General features: G+C 41.1%; 1 protein-coding gene across 1 annotated transcript in view; it reads right to left on the bottom strand.

Moving 5' to 3' along the window:
* Window positions 1-3,225: 3,225 nt before the first annotated feature.
* LOC134409368 (interleukin-13 receptor subunit alpha-1-like) overlaps window positions 3,226-15,650 on the bottom strand; it is a 30,637-nt gene continuing 18,212 nt past the window's right edge. Inside the window, exons 5-12 of the mRNA XM_063142080.1 lie at window positions 14,948-15,068; window positions 13,736-13,908; window positions 12,450-12,727; window positions 11,478-11,585; window positions 7,918-8,065; window positions 5,343-5,442; window positions 4,189-4,273; window positions 3,226-4,028 (exon numbers count right to left, since the gene is read on the bottom strand). Coding sequence (XP_062998150.1) covers window positions 3,948-4,028; window positions 4,189-4,273; window positions 5,343-5,442; window positions 7,918-8,065; window positions 11,478-11,585; window positions 12,450-12,727; window positions 13,736-13,908; window positions 14,948-15,068 — 1,094 coding nt within the window. The 3' untranslated portion in view covers window positions 3,226-3,947. The remainder of the gene's footprint in view (window positions 4,029-4,188; window positions 4,274-5,342; window positions 5,443-7,917; window positions 8,066-11,477; window positions 11,586-12,449; window positions 12,728-13,735; window positions 13,909-14,947; window positions 15,069-15,650) is intronic.

Below are 15,650 nucleotides of genomic sequence, written 5' to 3'. Positions count from 1 at the left end.
AACATATAACCATCATAGCTAATAGCCAGCGATAGCCTCATCCACCATAAATTCGCCTAACCCGTCTATGAATTCACCCGTGAATAGAATGTGGCCCTATAACATCACGAAGGTGAGCCCCTCTCCTTCATATGGTTCAGGAAGCAAAAAAACCCCACACCATATAATGAAATGATATAACGGTTATATATCTGTATTTATTTTCTCCTTCGTTTTGTTAAATGTCAGTTATTTAAAACTTAAACAATAATCAGTGCACCAGTCCCAGTGAGTCAAGCAGAAATAAATATGTTTCTTGGAAATGATCACACAAGGAAGGAAATGGGGCTATTCTCCTTGACTGGCATTATTGATTGCAGGGATTCAAAGGATGCAGAATGGAGGCGGGGTGATTCAACATTAATGGTTTTAACTGCTCAAAACAAAGACTTGGAGGAATTTGTGTTTTTTCAGGTCAAGAAAGGTTGCCAGTGTTTCTGTATTTTTAAACAGAAGGACTGCAGTAGAAAGAACAAATGAGCAGCTCTTCCTGTTGTTAAGTATTTTCTTCCAAAAGAAACATGTGCTTACCTGCATTGGGACGGAGAATCTTAGACTTGCTTTCCTTTCCTTGTGGAGCCAAGGCACGCACACGCATCCTTCAACTCTAGGAGATGGTAAGAGAGAAGCTTGAATCCCTCCTGATGTCTGCTCCATAGGGATGTTAACCTCTCATACCAAGAACCATGGTCATATCTCAAAAAGGCTTGGGGGTGGGTGGGAGAAATCTCTGGGGAGAATTTCACAGGGCAATGATCCATGACAGATGGGTGGTGGTGTATGTGGTTTTGGGTGGGGTGGTAACACTGGGAAGTGGGCAGGGTGGGCCCAGAGAGAAGGTGTGAGTCAGTGACTCAGTAGGTAACCCCCTTTTTGCGCATGGGTATCAATTTGTAAGGAGCCGTTTTACAGAACAACTGAGACAAGATTAGAAAAGGCCCCTGACTCTGATAAGGCAGTTTCATATGTTACACTTGGATTCAAATCACCCACCTAGCTTTTTAGCTTACTAAACAATGCAACAACAAAACACACACGAAAAGGACCTAGGGAGGCATTTTCCTAGTTGATCCGTCAATTAAGCAAGTACCCCGTTTGAAAGCTGGATAAATCTGCACTGAGAAAGAAATTGACCATATTCTCTTCATATGTTTGGAGGTTAGCATCTTTCAGGCAATGTTCAGAATATTCCTGAAAAAAATGTCAGCTCTCTTTTAAAAGTTGGGTGAAGATCTAATTGTGCCGCAACCATCCCTTGAAGTTCCACTTTTGGCACAGAACACATGCAAGATGTTGTATGCTGATGAAGAATTGGATTGTGTCTGCTTGGTACATCTAAAATCAAAAGCTGAGTTAGCAAAACCTCCTCTACTTATTTCAGTGGCAAAATTGTTTTGACAACACAAAAGGGAAATGTAGCACGGCATTACCCAATCTTGCCTTCAAAGCTGATATTGCAAAGGCACCCTTAAACACACACACACACACAGAGAGAGAGAGAGAGAGAGAGAACGAACAGGAAAGAGGAGTTATTTAGCAATGATTGTGTTCCCAAATGTTTACTATGTAGCTTTAAAAATAAATCAGAAGAGATTCAGCTGCAATCTAGTCAAACTCTTGGCCCGTTATTGATTTCCACAACAAAAGAAATCCCCTTGCTATTCTATTTAGGTTGTTCCAGTCCTCTTACAGCTTGGAGGAGTTTCCCAATGTTTATCTTCAGGTTGCTGCTAGATTCTGCCTCTAACTTTAACAGCTTTAATACTGTTTACATTTGCCACACTGGAAGAGAAGGTAAATAAACTCCAGCAAGGAGAGTTTGGGCTGATCTGTCATAATATTCTAGGACCATCAGAACAGGCTGTGATTGACTCTCTGAACTTGTGAATTACAGAAGGTGCAAGACATTGATTCATGCTGGACAGCCTCCAAAGTCTTAGTCTGCACATGCCATAAAAGTGGTATTAAGTGGTATTAGGGTGCTATCCTATGCCTGGGGAATCCTGACAGTTGAAAGACTTCTTTCTGTCTAAATGTGCATAGGGCTGCTCCCTTAGTAACATAAGTTGCAGTCATATACCCACTTACCTGGGGAGCAAGCTACACTGAACTCACTGAAATGTCTCTGAGAAGACATTTGGGATGTGTGAATCTCTCAAGCTCAGGCTCACTAAAGTTCTCAATCTTCCACTTTTAAATTTATTTGATCCCCTTTTTGCACTAGATTGTGGATTTTAAAAAAAATAGTTTACGCAAAAATACATACGTATTTTTATACGTATGCATTTTTTCAAACACTCGTTTTAGCAAACCATATTTCCCATTAAATACAAGTTTGTGCACATTTTTTCAAATTATAGGTTTTTTTAATACTTTCAAGTGTATGGATTTTTGTGTGTGCACATTCCAATTTGTGTTAGGTTTGGAGATGTGAATTTGGTAAGTTCTCACTGAAATATGAACCAAAAAGCATTCTTGCCTCATCCCTAGTAGATATGTATAAAGTAGCAGTTAGTCTCTCTTTTAACGTTTTGCTAGTCAGGCATCGGAAGGTTGCTACCTTCTGATGCCTCCCTGAACAAGGACAAATGAGAGCATGGCCAACTGATACAGTTACTTAAGGTCGTTAGTCTGATGTTTAGCTGTCCTTTTCACCTGCGATTATGGCATGGGAAAACCATGTAGCCTGGTACACTTTAACACCAATTGAAGGGATGGGCAACCTGTAAATAAATATTGTATAAATATTGTAAATAAATAAATAAATAAATGAGTAACCTCTGCCCCCCTCTACAATTCCCATCATCCCTCACTACTGGATATGCTGGCTGAGCCTGATGGGAGTTGACAACATCTGGAGGGTCATAACTTGCTTGCCCCTGACTTACAGGCAAATGAACAGGATGTCTGTCTCTCCTCACCTTGCCTTTTTTGGAGGGGAGGTTGCACCATCTCCATAACTATGCCTCCTCCTGTGCACAGGTATTCTGAACTAAATTGGGGAGGTTCTTTGGGGATTAATGTAACGATTCAGCAGCGACATAGTATTGCTCTGTGAACACGAGTTTGTAACTACCAACTAAAAAGAGTCACTAAAAATAAAAGCCCAGAAACCAGCAAGGATATGGGAATCGGGCATTTTAAATGCAAAATGCAAAGGATACCAAAAAAGAGATAGTCTTCAAAAAAATTTAAAGAAGTTATTTATACAAAATAAATCTCATCTATTAAAATACCACACAATGCACACAAAGCATTCTCACTTGTCATTCCCACATTTAAAATCATAGGTACGTGATTAGGATGGGCATAAACCCTTTCCAGGGTTTCTATATTCACATGCTTGTGACAAAAAAAGACAGTTATGCCAAGAATCCAGGTGTGAGACATCTTGGCTCGGAATGAAAGGATTCATACACCAACTTAGCCATCCAACTCAGTTTTCTCTTAGGCACTCTCAAAGACACTTGAGTAGTTCCTGGTTTAACTTGGAGAATCTCCCAAGAACAAAATGACAAGAGATAAAGCCAAGCCCTGTCAGGACTGTTGTGAACATTCCTGCTGTTCAAGTGGGAAAAATGATGGAAATAGGTAGTCCTCCAGAGTAAATGCTGCTTCACAGAAGCTAACACAGGGTCTGATGCTCACATTTTTGAACTGATGAGCACCGATGACAAATTGGGGAGGGTAGGTCGATTTGACAACACATCAGGTGAAGGGATTATTATTTCTATGGCCTGCTTGGTCCAACAAGATATTTTTAGCAAACAGATGCCAGGATAAGAATGTTGTGTGTTATAATGTATCTCCAAAAAGGTTGTCCAGCAGCTGGGAGCATCAGCCCCTGACCCGAAAACATCTGGTTTACATTCAGAAGTCATGTGATGTAAAGACAGCAGCGTGGTTCCTCAGTTCTCATTCCTAGGAGGCTTTATGAATATCAATACATGGGTTTGCTCATCTTTGATTGGATCTTCCGTGAATGGTTTCTAGGCACACACACAAAAAAGTCTCTGGTTAAGTTCTTTAAAAGAAAAACCAAACCTGCCAAACCAACTTAGACAACTGCATATTCTGGCTGTTTCTTTAAGATACTCATTGGGTTGAATTTTGTGGGATCAGCTGGAAGCTGAGCTGGCTGATACTCACTGGGAGATCTTCACTTTGCTCTTCAAACATTCGTTTCAGAAACTTTCCAGGCTCAGGAATTGTTGGAAGAATCAACAGCTTAATCCTTCAGAACGCAAAAAAAAAAGAGAAAAAGAAAAAGGGTAATGAATTAAGGAGTTCTAGATAGCAGATATTGTTTGGCTCAACAGTATTTCAAGGCTGTACTTGAGGATTATTTACATAAAAGCACAGCAAGACAGGATTATCACATCACAAGCAAAGCACAGATTGATCCTGCTTTCCTCAGAAACACTCAAGCTCTTCCTACAACTTAATCTAGAATCTTAACCTAATTTGGATTTTATTTTGGAATGGACCTACTAGAAACAAGAATAAGTAAGGATAACTCTCCCTCTTAAGGTTGCAAACTAGAATCAATGAGTGTTACTCCACTCATGAAATCTCTTCATTGGCTTCCAATTCACTTCAGAATCCAATATAAACTTCTCCTGTTGACCTACAAAGCTTTTCACTGTCTAGCTCCTTCCTATCTCTCCTCTCTCATCTCACACTATTGCCCCGCTCGTGCTCTTCGCTCCTCTGATGCCATGCTTCTCGCTTGCCCAAGGGTCTCTACTTCCCTTGCTCGGCTTCGTCCATTTTCTTCTGCTGCCCCTTATGCCTGGAACGCTCTTCCAGAACTTTTGAGAACTACAAGCTCAATCGCAGCTTTTAAAGCTCAGCTAAAAACCTTTCTCTTTCCTAAAGCTTTTATAACTTGATGTTGTTTGGACTTTATACTGTTAGTTTTACCCTACCCTGTGCCTGTTTACCCTACCCGGTGCCTGTCTGCATTCTCTTCCCCTCCTTATTGTTTTACCATGATTTAATTAGAATGTAAGCCTATGCGGCAGGGTCTTGCTATTTACTGTTTTACTGTTTTTCTCTGTACAGCACCATGTACATTGATGGTGCTATATAAATAAATAAATAAATAAATAAATAAATAAATAAATAAATAATAATAATTGTATGTATGAACATGCAGACAGCTAGCTATATAGCTAGTCATCTCCACCTAAACCACAAATGTCCACCAGCTCTATGGTTTATAGGAAGTATTAAACAGAAGGGGGGAATACTCTTGAAAAATGTAGATATGGTATACAAAAGGTGCAAAATCAGTCTCTTACCTCTTCAGGTAAACTACCAAAGTGATAGTCAGGATTGCCACAGATAACGGAATAAGAATTAGTAAAATAATGTTCAATGTGTTGTCTGTGTCCTTCTGATCTGAAAAAGCAAGGAACAACAGGCAGTCAGGGAAAGTTGTGCTGAATGAAAGAATGACCACAAAACCATCATTGTGTCTGAGTTTTTGTAAAGAAATAAAAATACTGGAAGAATCTTTTTTAGCCACAAACACCCTGGTAAAACTTGAGATGGAATTTATTCCAGGACTGGATTTTCTCTTTAACTTTCTGCTACATCAGCCTTTCTCAACCTGGGGCGCTCCAGATGTGTTGGACTGCATCTCCCAGAATGCCCCAGCCAGCTGGCTGGGGCATTCTGGGAGTTGTAGTCCAACACATCTGGAGCGCCCCAGGTTGAGAAAGGCTGTGCTACATAATTATCTTTAGCCATTAGGATTTTTTGTTCTTGTACAGCTGACCTCCAAACAGGATGTGGGCGGCCTCCAGTATTTGAAGCTATACAAATGATAAAACTGTTGCTTCTCTTTCAAAACTACATTTATATGTAGTATCATCATTATATCCTGTTTTATTTTATGTCCAGACATTTGACTGTAGGTATAATTAGGTTTCAAGGGATTTCAAGGAATGATCATTATGACATCATCCAAATATAGCAAAAGTTTAACCTGCTTAGTGTTTGAAAGAACTGTTATTAATATGGAAATGTTCTCGAACTGTTACACCAAAAGGCGATACGTTTTTTAAACACTCCTTGTTATACTATAATGGTGGAAGTCAGTTGCTACTTCTATTTAATGCTCTTCTATGATCACTTTCTAACCCACCGAATACATGAAAGCTATGGCCTCCTTCTCTTCCCAACTAATCTATTTAACCAATAAGTTTATACATTCGGACCTACATGACAGAGCTGAGCCAATCCTGCAAGCAGGTTCTATTCCTCCATACATAATTTGCAAATATTTGCCAAAGTGGTCTCCACCCCCTTGCTGCCTTTTTTTCAACATTTTGAAAGCCCTCTTAAATGTAGATCTATTTTCCAGAGTTCATGTTTAATTTCTTCATAGAATAGTAGAGTTGGAAAGGGCCTATAAGGCCATCGAGTCTGTTTCTCTTACAACTTTTCTATGTTCTTCATGTCAGTATTTTATATTCAAACCATTTCTTTTTTCATCCAGACTTCCTTGAGTTTCTGGACTTCAGCCATTTTTTCAGAAACATTCTTGTCCCAAAGATCCTTGGCCCTTATTATGCTTTTTGGTGTCATTTTTCCTTTAGAAGTGCCACATGCAACTATCAGTCAGGTCAAAGAGAAGGAGAGACCAGATGGCTCAGGAAGACCTTCAGTGCAAGCTGCAGAGGTTCTGAACCAAGGCCCTGACACCAAGACTGTCAGCCATAAATTCTAGCCAGAGACCCCCGAACTGGGGCACCCCACAAGTGATATTTGCTTGAGGAACCACTCCCTTTTACCCCAAGGACCTCATGCTCCTTAATGCCTGCTTGCCAGCACAGGCAACACACAGGACAGGAACTAACAGAGAGGGGATCAAATGCTAGGCTCCAGGCCAGAGAAGGCTCGCAATTCATCGGAAAAGGGGCAGAGCCTGGGAGAGGTATTCTGGCCCAAGAGTGTTAAAAGGCCTCAGTTGAGCAACTGACCATTGCAGCAAGTTGTCTGCTTGGAGCTGTCCAAGGTCCTGCAACTCCAACCTGAATAAGTCACCCTCAGGTGTCTTTTGTATCTTGTGGATTCCAGGACAGGACAAAAAGCTGCAATTTTAACCTGATGATTTTGTATCTCCATAAAATATTCTACAAGGAACTATATAAATTAAGAACAGATATCAAAGCTGGTATAACTTAGTTACCCTAGAAAATCTTAGCTAGCCCTGCATGAATGTTCAAGTCAATATCTTCATCTATCTATCAATAAGGAAGGAAGTGTCCTCCCATTGATGAAAAAAAACGTATACATGATTGTTATGAAACTTTTAGGATTTGTTCTACCTCTACATGGGATGGTTTTACGCATAGCGAAAATTTCATCTGCCATCTTGAAACAAAATGGCAGCCAATCAATTTTTTTAAAGATTTCAACCAAACTTGGCATGATGATTGAGCACTGCAGCGAGCAAATTTTAATTATACATTTTAACCACATGATTACCTACCATCTGTCTGTCTGTCTGTTATCGCAATAACTCCAAGACTGTGAAAACTAGATACTGTATTTCGATTGTAAGACGCCATTGACTGTAAGACGCACACTAATTTCAGTACCACCAACAGAAAAAAAACCCTAAGACATGCCCGCGATTCTAAGACACACCCCATTTTTAGAGATGTTTATCTGGGGAAAAAAGTGCATCTTAGAATCGAAGAAATAGGGTACCTGAAATGTGACATGTATTCTAAGGGGACCCTAGGAATGTGCACTTCAGGGTTATTTTGTTTTTAAAAGGCATTACTTTTCATTAGTTTAAGTGTGTCCATGTGGTTGAAGCCTGCAGTTAGATTTTCAACTCTTGAATTAAAAGATGCTTCTCACCCCACTCCTCTATGTTGCTCCAATCACTCCAGAGGCCCAATGTCTTCGTACAACCACTGCTGACAACACCAAGAATGGATCTCACCCGGAAAGTGTGGTATACATTAGGCCTGAGACTGAATGATATGTTGGTATGATCTTCATAAACCTTAAAGAGAAAAGAAACAAACACTTTTCAGAATCTACCAACACTCTGTTGGCTTTAAACTGGAGTGTTTAAAATAAGTTTGTTTTTATTGAAAAGGCCTTTTCAAATGAAATGTTTGAACAGGAGGGGAAAAAATGCACAGTATAACAGGAAAGAATGTAAGCCTATGCGGCAGGGTCTTGCTATTTACTGTTTTACTCTGTACAGCACCATGTACATTGATGGTGCTATATAAATAAATAAATAAATAAATTAATTAATAATAATAATAATAATAATAATAATAATAATGTGAGAGACAGGATTCCTGCCCAGGAAACTGACCGGGTGTACATATTAGCAGACAAGCTGCTTGAAAATGAGGGCTTGGGCTCTTGAAAATGGAACATGCAGGCGCTTCTGTCCTTGCTGGGCTAGATAGTCGGAATATATTACACCAATCCTGTACCAGCAACACTGGTCACCAGTGCATCTCCAGGCAGAATTCAAACTGCTGGTATTGACTTTTAAAGCCCTAAATGTTTTGGGTTCAGGTAATTTGAAGGACCTCCTACACCCATATGAACCTGCCCTTGCTTCACAATAACGTGGCCTGTAGGGCACTAATAGGGCCTTCTCAGTGATTGCCCCTATCGGAAGCAATTCCTTCGTGAGAGATAACAGCCATCTCCATTGGTGGATGCTTTTACAATACACTTGTTCTCTTTATCTTTTAAATGAAATCTTTTTTATGGTAATTGCTACTCTTAGCTATTTGACATTGTATTTTATTTTAACTGGTTTATTTTAACATTGTAATTTTAAATTTGATATTGATATTTACTGTTTTACATTGTAATTTGTTGTTTTATACCAGAAAGACAATAGCCTTGAAAGATGCGTAAGAAATACATTTAGGGCACAGTCCCACTGGTTGTGCCTTGGTAAGACAGAAGCCTCTGATCTCAGAAGCTTCTGAGAAGGGCAAAATCACCCCGTGAGGGCTCATGCGGGCTGCCCCCGAGCCAGGCTGTGTGAGACTCTGCTGTGAGACTCTCTCTGCCTTCCCCCCTCCATGGTAATGACGGCTGCCATTGGCACAAAAGGGGGAAATGAATGATTTCCGGAAGAGGGGGAGAAATGCGCAAACCGGGAAACCTCCAGAAATTGCGAGTTTCCCTCCTCCCCTGTACCAATAGATGCCTTAACGGCCCTATTGACACAAGGATAGTGTCAATAGGGCCTTTAAGGCCCCCAGTGGTGCAGGGGGGAGAGAAATGCACCATTTCCGGGGACCTCTGGAAATCACGTATTTTTCCCTTTTGTGCCAATGGTGGCCGCCATTAGCCCTGAGGGCAGGTGGTTGCCAAGCGCTCACAGCAGCCTCATGAGCGCTCGGGAGCAGGAGCATGCTGCTGCTGGTCATGTCTGACCGTTCCAAGAGGGCTGGATACAGGGGGGTCCGCTGCCCTCGCAGACCCACCAGGACAGGAAGAGGGAAGAAGTCCATTTTTCCATGTCCAATCTTTCTTTTTGATGGGCCTCTGAGCCCATAAAGAGGTCCTGCTGGTGGGAGTGGGATTGTAGGGGATATAGGATTCTTTGTATCCTGGCCTCCCCTCTCCCTGATACGCCCTCTTTCTGACTTCCCCAAACTATTTCTGCAACCTTGGAAAGCAGCCGGTGTGGTTCTTTCTGTGGGAGTTGAAGGGGGAGGTATTGAATACCAAAGCCCCGCTTCCAGGGTCGTAGCGGTGTCTATGGTCTCAGGGCCGGGGGCAGGGGGGAAGAATCCTATGGTCCCTGGAACACTCTCCTGGAACCATAGGATTGCTCTCTTAATAAAATGATTCTATGAAGAGATCAACAGATGTGCAGGACACAGAATAACGGGCTCAAGTTAAAGGAAGCCAGATTCCGGCTGGACATCAGGAAAAACTTCCTGACTGTTAGAGCAGTACGACAATAGAATCAGTTACCTAGGGAGGTTGTGGGCTCTCCCACACTAGAGGCCTTCAAGAGGCAGCTGGACAACCCTCTGTCAGGGATGCTTTAGGGTGGATTCCTGCATTGAGCAGGGGGTTGGACTCGATGGCCTTGTAGGCCCCTTCCAACTCTGCTATTCTATGATTCTATGAAATATTATATACGTGTGTGTGTGTATATATATATATAGAGAGAGAGAGAGAGAGACAGAGACAGACAGACAGACAGACACAGACACAGACACGCCGATATGCCTGGCATTGCTCGGGTCTGTGAATAATGTTTATAACATTTATTTGATAAATAATAAATTTCCCTGCAACTTATTCATCTTTAGGTTGGTTGGGTTTTTTTGTTTGGTTAAGTAAGTAAATTGTTTTGTTAGAATAAATGGAAAACTGTGTTAATAAGAACTGTATTTTAAATTAGAGTTTCGTGATAAACCACATTTTTTGTTTTACCTGAAATGCCTACACCTCCCATCATGCCGTGGCTGGAGAAGCTGTCTAAACTTCAAAAACAATCAGGACACACAACACCCTTTCTACCAGCTAAAAAAGATGCAACCCTAAAAATATGTTTTCAAAATATACCCAGTATTGCCCAGATATCTGAACAGCATATAGTAGATGCAGGGAACTGTTAGATGCATGTGCTTTGAAGCCCTTCTCCCATATAGTCCGCCCCGCACACTCAGGTCCTCTGGGGTGAACTTACTTCAGTCAGCTAAAACTAGGCTGATGTCGGTTTTCCAGAGGACCTTTTCTTCTGTCTCCCCCAGATTGTGGAATGGCCTGCCGGAGGAGATTCGTAAAATTAACTCTCTGTGTGATTTTAAGGCAGCTTTAAAGACTAGCCTTTTCCGGCAGGCCTATCCAGATCAATGTAAAATCATGAATTTTGAAGATGTATTGATTCCTGTTCTAATGTTATTCCCCGCCTTGATCCAAAGGGAGAGGCGGGTAAGAAATATTTTTTTAAAAAAATATTATTATTATTATTATTGTTGTTGTTGTTGTTCAGAGTTTGGCCTCTCAAAGCCACACTGTTGTATCTAGTTATGATTTTAAAACCACACATGGCAGGTGGGAGGAGGTACCGCAAACAGATGTGGGTTGTTTCCTTTTATGTGAAATTGGGTTGACTGCTCAAGACTGACTTTAGGAATCACAATAGCCACCAAAGGCCAGGCATGCTGGGAGTTCTGCCCAAGGCATGCTGGGAGTTGTAGGCGTAAATCTAGGTTTTTATTAAATTCTTTAAAAATACCCCAAAATTTATATTTTGAGATTTTTTCTGATCTATGTGCATGAAGACCTGTCTGGGTGAACAGTATTAAGGCAGTACCATATGTGGAAGTGGGTAAACATTTCAAGACATAAGTGACGCACACTTTCTGCTTTATAGGTATATATAAGTTCTGTGGTAAGGTATGAGAATAACTTACTGTTTTGCTAGATTCGGTGTTATTTATTTCTACTTGATAGCATGTGGCACCCAATTTGCTAGGAGTCCAGTTTAGAGATACTCCATCACTGGTCTTTGTGATGTTTACAATTGTTTTGTTTTACCTGAAATGCCTACACCTCCCATCATGCCGTGGCTGGAGAAGCTGTCTAAACTTCAAAAACAATCAGGACACACAACACCCTTTCTACCAGCTAAAAAAGATGCAACCCTAAAAATATGTTTTCAAAATATACCCAGTATTGCCCAGATATCTGAACAGCATATAGTAGATGCAGGGAACTGTTAGATGCATGTGCTTTGAAGCCCTTCTCCCATATAGTCCGCCCCGCACACTCAGGTCCTCTGGGGTGAACTTACTTCAGTCAGCTAAAACTAGGCTGATGTCGGTTTTCCAGAGGACCTTTTCTTCTGTCTCCCCCAGATTGTGGAATGGCCTGCCGGAGGAGATTCGTAAAATTAACTCTCTGTGTGATTTTAAGGCAGCTTTAAAGACTAGCCTTTTCCGGCAGGCCTATCCAGATCAATGTAAAATCATGAATTTTGAAGATGTATTGATTCCTGTTCTAATGTTATTCCCCGCCTTGATCCAAAGGGAGAGGCGGGTAAGAAATATTTTTTTAAAAAAATATTATTATTATTATTATTGTTGTTGTTGTTGTTCAGAGTTTGGCCTCTCAAAGCCACACTGTTGTATCTAGTTATGATTTTAAAACCACACATGGCAGGTGGGAGGAGGTACCGCAAACAGATGTGGGTTGTTTCCTTTTATGTGAAATTGGGTTGACTGCTCAAGACTGACTTTAGGAATCACAATAGCCACCAAAGGCCAGGCATGCTGGGAGTTCTGCCCAAGGCATGCTGGGAGTTGTAGGCGTAAATCTAGGTTTTTATTAAATTCTTTAAAAATACCCCAAAATTTATATTTTGAGATTTTTTCTGATCTATGTGCATGAAGACCTGTCTGGGTGAACAGTATTAAGGCAGTACCATATGTGGAAGTGGGTAAACATTTCAAGACATAAGTGACGCACACTTTCTGCTTTATAGGTATATATAAGTTCTGTGGTAAGGTATGAGAATAACTTACTGTTTTGCTAGATTCGGTGTTATTTATTTCTACTTGATAGCATGTGGCACCCAATTTGCTAGGAGTCCAGTTTAGAGATACTCCATCACTGGTCTTTGTGATGTTTACAATTGTTGGAGGGTGAAGTTTTACAGGTAAATCTAAAGCAAAATAAATGAATAAATAAATGCCCAACAATTAAAAAAAGAAGTCTGTCATTAACTTGATGGTGCCATAGTTTTGGGCTTTAAAATAAAATAAGCTATTTTTTACAAGCTATTATCCACGTCCAGTGAAGGAGGATGTAGGAGCTGGCAAGGTGGACCGGGGAGGCTACGCGGAATTCAGCGAAGCCATCCCTTCGTGTTGATCGCCAAATCGTTGTCCCTTAACCAGGGATTTAAAGGCCCACTTCCCTGGTGCGTTAATAGCCAGTCAAACACATGAGGCTGGAGAACACACTTAATCCATTTACTTCCGATACTGCAGTATGGGGGTGCTCTCCGGTTCCACAAAATGGAGGCGCCAAGAACAAGGGAATCTCACAGTATATATAGGCCCTGACTACAAGAGGGTGTTAGTCTCTTTCTAACCTTTCTATTGGTCAGTTCTGGATTAGCAAGTTACATCATGAATGGAAAGTTAAGGTGCATAATCATAGGTTACATTCGACGCTCTATTGGTTGAAAGTTTTGTTCTTTGTCTGCTAGCACACGATGTCCACCATTAAGGAATGCAAATCTGGTATGTAGCCACCTGTAGCCGCCCTTCAGCAGAGAAGCCATCTTTAACCCTTGGCACATTACATTCATCAGAGAGATGAAATCTCTCCCTGGGGCTATCAACGAAACACCTGGCAAAGCCTCCACTGCTCCACTTCATCAGGCTGTTAAAGATAAGAAACACCTTTCTCAGTGCATCAACTGTATGCTGCATTAGGTGCAGAGGGAAGCATTGTAGTTACCCCCCACACACACACACACACACAATCCCAATTATGGAATCCCTTCCCTGTGGAGACTTGTGCATAAGTCTAAGCATCTTTCAGAATCAACATATGGCTTTTTTTAGATGAAGGGAGGGAGAAGGGGACTGTTCTAATGGGCATTAAGTTTGCACTGTCACTTCTTATTCCAGGGCACCAAACAACCAACAGAAAATCCTCGTACCACTTTCCAAGCCTTCCTTCACTATACACACAGGCTGAATATCTCTGGAATTGCCTCGGATAGAAATACTAAGAGGTACGAATCCCTCGAAGTCCAAGTTGAAAGTGCATCGAAAGGAATCTCCTTTTCTAGTGTAATTTGTGCACGGCTGTTCTTTTTTCAGAGGACTATACCTTGAGAGGGAAAAGTAACATCAGTACATTATAAAACCAAACACACTATTGCCTACAGACCATCAAAAAACAAGGACTCATGGAATGGGAAGTAGCAGGCCTGAAGTAAGGGATGATGGTATTGTTTTGTTCAGTTTCTAACAGCCCCACACTGTGGCCACAATCCAGAGGGCAACTTTAGTCATACTCATGCTTGGGTAGGCTCTACTGAATCCCTAACTTTTTTCATCCTTTCATTTCAGTCTTCCATGGATACACACTCCCAAATTTTTGCTAGAGCTCAACCAAAACTAGTAGTGGCAAAAATTCACATGCAGCACTGATGAGAGTCCGCACCAGGCTTAAAGGGGCCATCAGCACAGAGCTGCCAGTGAATCCTGCCCCCTGCTCCTGCTGGGCCCTGCCTACAATCGCCATTCCCCCCTGGACATGACGAGACTTGGCCATTGGCAAATTCAAAAAATTAGGCAGAAATTGGTAATAAAACATTTTTGTGTGCAATCAGAGAAGCATGGCACTGAAGAATGAAATTAGCTGTTCCTGATTTGGTTTACTTTTCTTCAGCTGCCTGTTTCTAACCATTTATCAAACAAGTGATTAAACTGGTGTATGTTTACTGGATCCTTAAGAAAAAGGTGTTAAATATTAATCCTTGGATAAATTTATCCCAGAAAAAGCAGACTGTGAATTTCAACAACACAGGTCCGCTCCATGGTGATTAAACCAGGTTTTCTTCCGTACACAGATCTGTAACAGGAGACTATTTTGTGACAGGAGACTGTTTTGGAAGTGCTGTTGGCTAAAGACTACTAAAACAAATCGTCCTTTCCAGTAACTCTCCTAAATGCATCTGCTACTTGGAAAAGGAAACGCAGCTGTTCTGGATATTCCTGTCCACTTTCCATCATACTATCCTAACAGATTTCAAAACTGGAGAGTACTGAATTAAAATCCCTCACAGCCCTGCACTGAAAAGCCTCCAGAGCTCTCAAATTCCCCACATAATTTCAGAGAGAAAAACATATTTTGAAATACAAACCAGTAAGACAGGTTGTAGAAGGTATTATTATCTGCTTTTTCTCCACGCTGCCATGTACACACGACATACTGTTTATTATGCCAAATGCATTTGACATTAATGGCTCCTGTACCTGCAGTACCTGGAAAGCAAAAGCAAAACCAACACATTTTCCAGTAAGCACTTCTCTTTTGCTGAACATTCCTCTTTGTTCACTGAGCTTCTGAGACTTTGGCTCTCTCTGCCTGTATAGCAGAACTTCAACAGACATTGTGCTTTGAGCTTGGCTAGAATGAAGAAGTCAGGCTAGCAACATTCTGCCATTTCAAATTGTATAATTAATTCTAAACTGACTGGAGAGAGGATGCTGAAGTTGGAAGTGGGGCAGGGCAGGAAATTAGTAGGTATGAAAATGGGAGTTCCCAAACCTTCCCCAGACCCTTCTGAGATAATTCACCATGTTGGATCCACAGAATTCAAAGTGTTTTCATCAGATATGAAAAGTTGTTGGAATATTTGTAAACCGCCCAGAGAGCTTCAGCTATTGGACAGTACAGAAATGCAATGCAATCAATCAATCCATATTGCTAGGGCTCTTCTAATGTTTTTGTTCTTAATCATCTCTTCCTCTAATAGTAAATTCCAGTGGCGAGTGGTGGACAGAAATGGAGCAAAAATGAGCCAAGACAGAGGCAACAACACAATTAGGAAGGAACACGAAAGT

Source organism: Elgaria multicarinata, chromosome 15 (assembly GCF_023053635.1).
Source record: "Elgaria multicarinata webbii isolate HBS135686 ecotype San Diego chromosome 15, rElgMul1.1.pri, whole genome shotgun sequence".
NCBI classification, from domain to species: Eukaryota; Metazoa; Chordata; class Lepidosauria; order Squamata; family Anguidae; genus Elgaria; species Elgaria multicarinata.
The sequence above is the reverse complement of the archived record's forward strand: the minus strand, read 5'-3'. Positions and strand labels throughout refer to the sequence as shown.